The sequence below is a fragment of the Hemiscyllium ocellatum genome, chromosome 28 (assembly GCF_020745735.1).
Source record: "Hemiscyllium ocellatum isolate sHemOce1 chromosome 28, sHemOce1.pat.X.cur, whole genome shotgun sequence".
NCBI lineage: Eukaryota > Metazoa > Chordata > Chondrichthyes > Orectolobiformes > Hemiscylliidae > Hemiscyllium > Hemiscyllium ocellatum.
Window position 1 is genome coordinate 25,067,420 of NC_083428.1, and position 10,047 is coordinate 25,077,466.

Consider the following 10,047-nt stretch of genomic DNA (forward strand, 5'->3'; position numbering starts at 1 on the left):
TTGTTTTTGTGTCAGTACTTATTTAAAATATAGCACAAACTATACATTCTACAATCAAATTGCATCATAAAAAGCAATGAAGGTGAGAAAATATCATTGAGGCCTATCTTTCCAGAGGTCAGATAAAATCCATTAAAACGTGGGTCCTACCTATTCTATTTAATATCATTAGAAGAAATTTCACAAAAAAAGCAGAGAGTCCACCAAAGAAAATAAAGCCAAATTTTAAAATGTTTCACTACCTCCACTTTTATTCTTTTATGGGATGTGGAGGCTGCTGACAAGGTTTATGGTCCTTTGAACTGAGTGGTTTGCTGGACCATTTCAGGGACAGTTCAGAGTTAACCACATTGGAGGACACATATGATAAGAAGGCCAATTTTCCTGCAGAAAGGGCACTTGTGAACCAGATGGTTTTTACAATAATCATAGCCACCATTCCTGAGATAGCTCCATACTCCAGATTCTGTACAACTGAATTTCGATCAGCTATTGTGGTGAAACTCAAATCTACAAAGCGCTATCCTGGGTTCAGGATTACTAGTCCAATGATATTACCATTAAGTCACCATCTCTCTTACTCTTCTTACCCATCCCCTGACACAATATACTTCATGCAGCCCAGGATGCAAACAATTCATCATATCCCATGATGCATTTGATAATCCAAGTCTATATCCAAAACCTTTTCTAACCATATGGTATATCTATTTCTAGTATACTAATCTAATGTTTTTCGAAGCCCCAAGCAGGCTGACTGTATCTTACTTGGGGCTTAAATTCACTGATGTCCTGAACTATGTGCAATCAGTACACTTTTTAGGAGTTCCTTGAAAAACTCTTAGTTCATTTACTCAAGCATGAGAAAATAATTGTGGCTGGGCACTTTAAGCTCTGTCTAAACAAATTGTGCAAAAGAATCCATCTAAAAAGTAAGGCCCTGACAAATTTAGCTGTGGGCTTGGTACATGTACAAAATTGGGACAGGAACTTGAGGTCTTTCCACTTTTAAATTTGCCATGGTTGCACTTGTTTTACACCTGCAAAATGAAGTAGTTATTTGGAATATAAGCCCCATTCATTTTATAGCCATTATCCTCAAGTTACACATTTAAATATTAAGTCATAGAAATGTATCATAGAATTTTCTAACACAAAAGATGACCATTCAGTCCATTAACACCTACATCAATGCTTTGGTAATGCGGTCCAATGAGTCCTTTTCTCTCTCTCCCACTCATTGCTGACAACCAGGCAATTTTCCCTCTTTCAAATATTTACCTGAATCCTTATTGAAACACTGCCATTTGAAACTTCTTCTATTATCCTTTCAGGTCATGAATTCCAGATAATAATAATGTAAAAATTGTTTCTACGGGTCAGCCCTGGCCCTCATGCTAATTAATTTAAATCTATGCCCTCTGGTTACCCATCCATCTGCCCTATAATTACTGCATTAAAATTACTCAGGATTTTGAACACCTCAATCAAATTCAACTCTTAATCCTCTCTGCTCTATGAAGAACAACTTCAGGTTCTCCAGGCTTTCCACATGACTGTAGTCCCTCATCCGTAGTAGCATTCGAGTAAATCACATCTGTGCCAACTCTCAGGTCTTGAAAGTATTACTAAAGTATGGTGCCCAGAATTTAGCACAAAATGCAGCTGAGATCAATTACTACATTAAGAAGTAGAGAGATGAAATGCAGATTCCATGATGCCTTTGTGGGAACACCTGCATTGAGTCTGCAAGCTTGACCCTGAGCTTCCAGTTGCCTGTCATTGTAACTCTCTGCTCCATTCTCATTCTGTACTCAGCCTCCTACACTGTTCCAATCAGCCCAACATAAACTGATGGAACATCACTTCATCTTACCAAGAGGCACTTTACAGTCTTCCTCACTCAATACTAGGTTCATAATCTCTGCCTTCATGTTTTTTTAAATTTGTGTGTGTGTTTCAAATTTTGTTTAGATGGTATTGACAATGAGTCTGCTTTTCCCATTTACACCTTCTCTGGACACATTTTTTGATCTTTGACTTAATCCGTGACCATGCAACACCATCCCTTTATCACTTCATCACTCCTGCTTTGAATCCTCCCACAAAACTTCACTGTTGTTGAATGGGCCCTTTTCCTACCACCGTTCTTGCTTAAAACCTGTTATAGTTAAGCTGAGGTGCTCAACTCAATCGGAATTTACATCTGCCCATTTTTCAGGTGCAAAATAGGATGGCTGAGAGTTGAAACCAGTTGCCCCAAGGACATAAAAGAACTCTAGAAATTCTCCTGGTCGTATGGTTAAAACAATCCATTGAAACTAGCTTTTCAGAAGATGACAAGATTACTGCTGGAAAGCGGAACTTTATGGCTCTGCATATAATTTAAACATCTTTAAGAAGCCAAACTTATTCTGAGAAACAAGCCTGCCTCAAGTGACTAAAGGAAGTTGTTTCAGAGATAACTGTATTTGCCTTGTTGATTGGGCTGACAGTTGGGACTTGACAGCTGCTTGTTTGATTGGTACTAGTTTCTTAAACTGTAGATTGAACTTTTTCACCATCCAGGAATATACCCCATTATTTCTGGAGCACATAACTTAAATCGGTTTAGTTTAATGCTGGTACATTTTGTAACCACATCTCCCCTCCACCTGACTCATAGGCAGACACAATGTGCCTCAGATCTGTTTTCTCCAGTGGTTTGTATAGAATGGCAACCATGGTAGTCTACTTACATTCTTCACTGAATGCCCACAATCAGTGGATAAAAGAAATGAATCAATCTAAGCAAACTCATAATTAGGTTTCCAAGTTGAAAATATAATAAATGAAGCTGTTCCACTATTTAATTAAAAATTCTTAATTATAAACAAATAAACTAATATTTTCTCTCTGAACTAATCAATGTATGCATAACACAATCTTCTACATTTTACTGAATGAATATGTCACTCGGTAATTTACATTCCATGCTACATTATTGATACAGCAAGATGTCAGAAACTGTAGCCAGACAACATCTGGATTAATTTTGTTTCTTTGCTTTTAAAAACTGTTGAAATAACATTGAAGATAACACATACTTTAACATAAACAACACGTGCACAACAATGAGAAAGTAATATTGAAAGAATATGTCAATCCACATTAAAATTACATTATTAAACTCTCACCTCCTCCAAAAAAAAATTAGCAATAGTAAAGAAATGTATAAAAACCCAGGATATTTGTGAATCCTGATTTTTTTTTAATCTATCAGCCAATGTTGGCCTCCCTAAATTATAGTACTCAAACACCCACAAGCCACAGGCCTCAATTTCACAGTTTCACAGTTTTTTGCATGCCTTCACACTATAGCTGTAATTAATACTACAGAATTGACTAAAGATAGTTTCCAAGATCAATATGTTTTGAAAATATATACATATGAACACTGTTTTCTATTTCATGTTTATGAATTTTCCAAGGCTTGGTGATCCACTGGCTGTCAGTTGATTTAAAGTTACCAAATGAAATACGGGCATTAGCAATAATATACATTTATAAGGTCTCTCAATACATTTTCTGGTAAAATAACAGAATTTTATATAAATTGAAAAAGGAGTAACAATATACCAGAGAAGAGGAAGGAGCAAGTCAAAGACGAATGAATAGAACAAGAACGAAAATGCAAAGCAAGGAATAAAAAGGAAAGAAAGTTTTGACATAAAGGCGGAAATCCTATTAAGTGATGGTACTCTAAACGAAAGACTATAAATGTGATAAAGGAAATACTGCAATACTGCAAGACCAAGAACATAATATATAAAGTCAAATGAGCATTCAAGTTCCGAACTATAATGTATACATTATGCCAAACCCTTTCACTTTCGTTTTTCTTAAGACACATATGAAATGTCTTTTTGTTCTATTTGGGAAGTTCCCTTTGTCTGTTATTATTAAAGAATGTTTATTATGCTTCTAGACCATGAAACTATTTAAATAATTAATAGGACAATAATGCAGCTTTGTTATCCAATACAGACTGTCTGGACTGATTAGCTACACTTGAACTGCTTTAAGATTACTGCAAGCTGCTCTCCTTCTTCAAAATAGATTTCACATTCTTGGTCCTTAGAAAATAAAACATAGATAAACAAATTATATGGATGACATTTTTAGAGATCATTTTATTCACATCTTCTGTTCTTGCCGTAACTGAAGATTTTATTTACCGACCATTCTTTCTGTTTCCTTCTAAGTCAATTGCTCTCAGATATAAATTTGCATAGCTGAAGTAAAGAAAAAGGAAACTGTATCTGCAAAGTTTTCTTTTCAGGTGAAATTTACAACCCTGCAGAATTTATTAAACAACTCTTCAAGAATAAACAAACTAAAATTTCTAGTCAGGAGCTAGTGAAATTACAGTACTCTTATGGATTAAATCACCACCATATCTTGTCTCTATTAAATAAAACAGCTTCAGAATACAACCTTTCCGAACAGGTATACATTCTATCCAGAACAAAAACTTAAACAGCGCCACTTTATGATTAAGCACATGGGTGAAGGGCTCCCTTCTTAAACTACATTGAGAAAACATATCTGAAACATTTAAATAATCAATATTATGCTTCCACTAAGAAAATAAATATATGATTGAACAACCTGCATGAAATCAAACTAATTTCAGTGGAAACAGAGTTTAAGGAGCACCCAAGAACTTTAACTTGTAGGATTTCCAAAAATGCACTAAATGTGCTCATTTGACACCTGCTAAAATACCAAACGTCTTGCTCAAATCACCCCTCACTACCCACCATCCCAAATTCCCATACCTATCACACCTCAGTATCTGGGCTTAACGAAAAGATTTGAAAGTTCACAGCAATAAATATGTACACCTTTCAATAACATCAACTTGGGGGGAGGGAGGTGGAGAGGGACAGAGAGAGTGAGGGAGGGAAATAAAAGCCCTCCGCGCTCTGCAGAAGTTCTTCTTATTTCTAATAACCACAGAAACATTTTTGTCAAACTTCGTAGCGGCGGGTGGAACAGTCCTGCATGGAACTGGGCGAAGTTGGAAGGAGCCAAAGCTGCGTTTTCCATTGGATTTTCACACATACAAAAACAAACTTGAGCGTCGGGCTTGGATTTGTTTTCTGTGTGTGTCAAGACGGATTGCGTTGGCAGGAGCTGCCTGGGGAGAGCCAGAGGAGGAAAGGACTAACCCGGGGAGCTCCGGGCACTGAAAGCATGCTGCAGAAATTATCCCGCCATTTTTAACAGTAACCGCGTCCTGAGGAAAATACAATGCGGTGAATGTGGCCAAGTGGCGGGGGCGTGGGGAGCGGAAAGCGTCCACTGGCAGCAGCAACCGAACTGATAACTAAATTACCTCAGAGATGGACATTACCTGAGTCAGGCAGAGCGGAGAATACATCATGACGACCTGGAGTTAAAGTCGCAGATCATCCAAAAGTTACTGGATCATCGTGACATCTCGCCTCACAGCGACTAAATCCCACCCCCAAACACAATTAATAATTATATATATAGAGAGAGAGAGGAGGGAGAGAAGTGGCACTTAGCACGGAGTATCTGAAAGAAAGCAGCCCTGGAAACTGGGCTTCATCTGTCAAACGGTGGGAGAGGGAGAGGAATAAAGGAGAGCGGACCAGGAATGACGCGACTGTCCTGACCAAGCCCCAAAAAACGTCTGACTTCAGGGAATTTCTGCCATTAGACCCAAATTTCAGCACCACTCGCAGCCCCGCTGTCAGCCAATGGACCGAGGCCACTGGGAGATCGCCAGCAATGTAAATAAGCCCAGCTACTTCCCTCCTCCCCTCTCCTTTAACTCTTCACTGCTCACGACCGTTCGTCAAAACGCACTGGGCAATTAAAAAAACACGCAAAAAAAAAGTTAGCGCCGCTTTAAGAGCCGCGCTTTAAAGGCAGACTTGCCCCAGACACGACGCAGCCGCTGCGTTCAAACCCACACAACGGTACCTATCCTGGATTTAAAAAAAAAGTCTGGGCTGCAATCTAGCTGCCTACTGCCCTCCCCTCTATTCCACCCTGTGATGATATTTTAAAGAAATCACAATAAAGCTCAGGGACAGCATGACAAAGCAGGCATTCCTATACAGGAGCCGCCAATACAGCATCACCCTTTGTGACAGACTGCAATGTTGCGATTATCCCGTACAATTCTGCTGAAAGAAACGTTGCTCGAATCCAATCTCAACTCTCCACCCCAGCCGCCACTCCAACCACCAGCACCACCCTCCATCCCAAATCATTGCATCAGAAAGTAAAATGAAATCTAGGGAATACAGACAGATACTGCCGCGGCCCCTCAACTTTTATGATGAAGTTCAAATATTGAATTAAGTCAAATGAAAGGTTCCAGTCGGCGTGCGCAAAACTGCAGAAGTCAAAGTCAATGGTAAATTCATGACAATGCACAGGACTTTGTTGAAAGCTGGTGTACGTGACATGAGGAAATAGTTTCCAAAGTAGGCCAAGACAATGATTGTTTCCCAGCAGAATGTAGGAGAACAAGTCGTGAGACTTTGGTATGGATAATTGAAGAGTGATTGTAATACTGTCGTGATTTGTGTATTTATTAATACTAGAAGCCATTGGAGAAGCATTGACTACAGTACATTATCAAATTGACCATTTAATCTGCCAGATGCTGTATTGCTTTTCTCTAACTGACGTTAGCAGAACAACCCATGCTATGCACCAATGGCCCGGCGCAATGTGTCCGAGTTAATCGGTCATACTCTTTTCCCCTCAATGCGAAAGGGCAAGTCATTCTGACTGCATAGAGGGTCAACAGCAAATGGAAGGCAAAAAGTACATTTTACGTCTGCAGTATATTCAAATAGAACCTGGTCTCTTAAATATGAAATGTCTTTTCTATCAAGCTGGATCACCGAAATTTGCCAGATGCCACCGTGATGCCAAGCGCATTCCGCTTTCGGTCAGGACAGCATTTTTGTCTCCATAATATTCCCCAGCTCAACAACAGGAGTGAAGTTTGCATGATTCTGCAGGTAGATACCTTTCAGAACACTGCAAAGCTATTTCATAAAATGTTTTGCAGATTGCTTCATAAAATCTCTAAAATACAGGAGAACTGGGATTCTGTCAAACAAACTTTATAGATCAAGCCATCTTTGATTTTAGCATATTTGCACAAACATTCCACTATACAACAATCTGCTACAGAAACGCTGCAAGTGTTTAATTCAGTGAAATTTTGGAGAAAGAAGGCTTCCTAGACCTTAGGTATGCAATCAATATTTGTAATCAATACATTTTTTTATATTTCTGAATGGTTACAGCGAATTTAAAGAGCTTATCCATTTACTGGGCCTATATATATATAGAGAGAGAGAGAGAGAGAAAGGGAGACAGAGAGAACGGTAAAGACAAAACTGGAACTGCACTGCTTCATTCTCTGAACTTTCCGAATGTGGGCTGGGAAATGTGTTTCAGAGCGGCGAACGAAAACCAACAAATCTACGGGCCGCAAAGCTCTTCTTGCTTGCGCTTTCTTAAAGTATAGCGAACTTTTTCAAATTGTGTGTTTAAAATAAGCTGCAGAATGACCTGTGGCGAGAACCCCGCAATCTCTTGCATAAGGGGATGGTGCGCATTTAACAGGCCGAGAAAGTGTAATGTCCCTTTAAAAGGGAGGTGGATTAGCAACATGTCCCAGCCTTGGTCGCAGCGTCGCGGTTCATGAGTCAAGTTCAAGCCGGCGGCTCTCCCGAGCTGCTCGGCCATTACCGCTACGATCACACACACTTGGCTCCCCGCTTGAACTTGGACTTGAAATGTACGTCGCCCAATGCACACGTATACAGATCACGCATAAATTCATTTCAGCTGGCAGGCAAACTGCTCACAGATGGGAAATCTGCCAAGCTCAGCGCTTTTGCTTTCTGTCTCTCTCTTCCCCCTTCCCTCCCCATCCCCTCCCCTTTAAACACCACAAAATCTTGGCACAAACCCGATCGCATAAGCAACACAAGAGAGTGAGGCACAGACAGACAGACACCGGAACCAACACACGGCTCGAGCAAGACGGTGCAATAAAATATACGTACCATTGCCATGTGAAAGTACGTAATCAACTTGCACTCGAATTAGAAGCTTGTCTCGCGCCTCATTTGTATTCCTTTGCAATTTTCCTACTTCATCCAGAGGAATATCTGCCTTCGGTCTCTGTGTGGTGTTGTGTGTGTGTGCGGGCTATTTTTTTTCTCCCCCTCTCTGTCTCTCCCTCTCGCTGCTTTCTAACACATCCGATGGAAAAGTGAAGGCAACCGACGGATCCTGATTGCCCAGGAGAAAGATGGGGGAGGGCTGCCTTGGCCGCTTTAGTGATGAATTGATGGCGTAGTATAAAAATATTACAGAAGTAAAGGGAGCGAGCGAGGCGTACTGTTTATTTCCGCAATGGCTTATTTGCATAAGGAAATCACATCATTACCATAAGGTCTGAGCCTTCTGCACACATCCATCGCTATAAAGAGAAGACGAGGTGCCTGGATTTTGCCATGGTTAACCAGCCATCTCTGTGCACCATCGCAATCCTTTGCTAAATTAGAGGTTCGAACGGCATTTGCACAAATGCTGCCAATAATCTTAAAGCGAGGAACACGTGGTGCTGGACGGGAGCGATGTGGCGATTCTATAAACCTTCTGGAGCAAGAGAGTTTGTCAGCATAAAATAAATCAAGGTCACTCAAATAAATAGTTCCGATTTCCTAATGACTTCAGGATAAATATGTTGAAATATATATAGACATTTCTCAACTCAGTTAACTTTTTTTTGGAATGTTAACAAACGATTAGATTTTGCTTCCCAAAAGCATCAAGATGATCTGTGGAAATCAAAAATTGCCAACATCAGGACATTGTTTATTTTAAAACAGGAAAAAAATAAACCTTAATATGTAATCCAACCTATTTGTCTGGCCTCAAGAACGTCTCTATTATTTATCAGGAAATCCGCTTTTGACATTGAAATCGCGACCGTACCGGAAAATAAGTCGGATCAAATGGGAATGAACTTTCCATTACTTATTGCTCAGCAGTCTCGTCTGCAATTGTTTGGGTCGGGGAGGGGGTGGAGGCTGCTTTGAAGTCCTTTTAAAGCATGAATCCCTCTCGAAGTGCAGAAGAGAACATTAACTTAAAATAGTTTTATCACAGAAACACTTCAATGTTTAACTCCAACTCCAGATCTTTCCATAACAGTAGGCCATTCAGCCCCTTTCAGTCTGGATGGCGGCTGAAATGTATCTCAACTCCATTTACCTCCCACTATGTTATATCATTAATATCCTGACACGATAATCTATTGTTTCCAGACAATAGACATCTTTCACTGACCCGATAATTTACTGATATTCAGATCCATACGTGCAATAGTGCTGCCTGATTTCGCCCCTCTAATTTTAAGATACTTTTAAGGAATCCCCTACCAAAGGCTATTGTTTCTCTGCATCCATTTACACATTTTGTTCATCCTTTGTTAAATGCAGCGGTTAGATCACTGCTTAAACATACACGGCATCTGGCAAACTTTGGAGCAAGTTTGTCTGAGTAGCTTCCCATGATCATGCAACAACACAATTAATTTCACTGCAAAATAAGTTATTGATAAAACATTAAGACACAAATGTCACACTTAAAAATGCATGGACTGGCAAATGTAACAGAAAAGAATCGATGAGACGGAAATCGCGGAGAGCGTATGTGAAATCAATTGAAGTCCAGAAAGTAGAGAGTAATAGAAAATAATTTACTCTGCTTAGTGTCATCGATTGACATAACATTACAATCCTTTATATGTATTTCAGGAAACGTACCCAGTACGTAGAGTGAATCTGAAGCCGAGTTCAAGCATCAAAAGCGGCATTTTTGGTGGAACAGATGGTAGCTTATTCTAGACAAAGTTAAACCAATTGAAAAAACACTGGCTGCACCTGTTCCTAGCGGAGGTGATCTCTTTTGTAACGCCTCGATTATTGGACTATC

General features: G+C 39.7%; 1 protein-coding gene across 4 annotated transcripts in view; it reads right to left on the reverse strand.

Annotated features, from left to right (window-relative positions):
* The window catches only part of nfic (nuclear factor I/C), a 475,870-nt gene extending 467,302 nt beyond the window's left edge, over positions 1-8,568 (reverse strand). For 3 of the 4 annotated variants that reach the window (XM_060845893.1, XM_060845896.1, XM_060845892.1), the window contains exon 1: positions 5,399-5,787. In XM_060845893.1, coding sequence (XP_060701876.1) covers positions 5,399-5,428 — 30 coding nt within the window. In that variant the 5' untranslated portion in view covers positions 5,429-5,787. Of the gene's footprint in view, positions 1-5,398; positions 5,788-8,108 lie in introns of those variants that run through there. The other variant, XM_060845894.1, reaches the window with a different exon arrangement.
* Between the last annotated feature and the right edge of the window lie 1,479 nt (positions 8,569-10,047).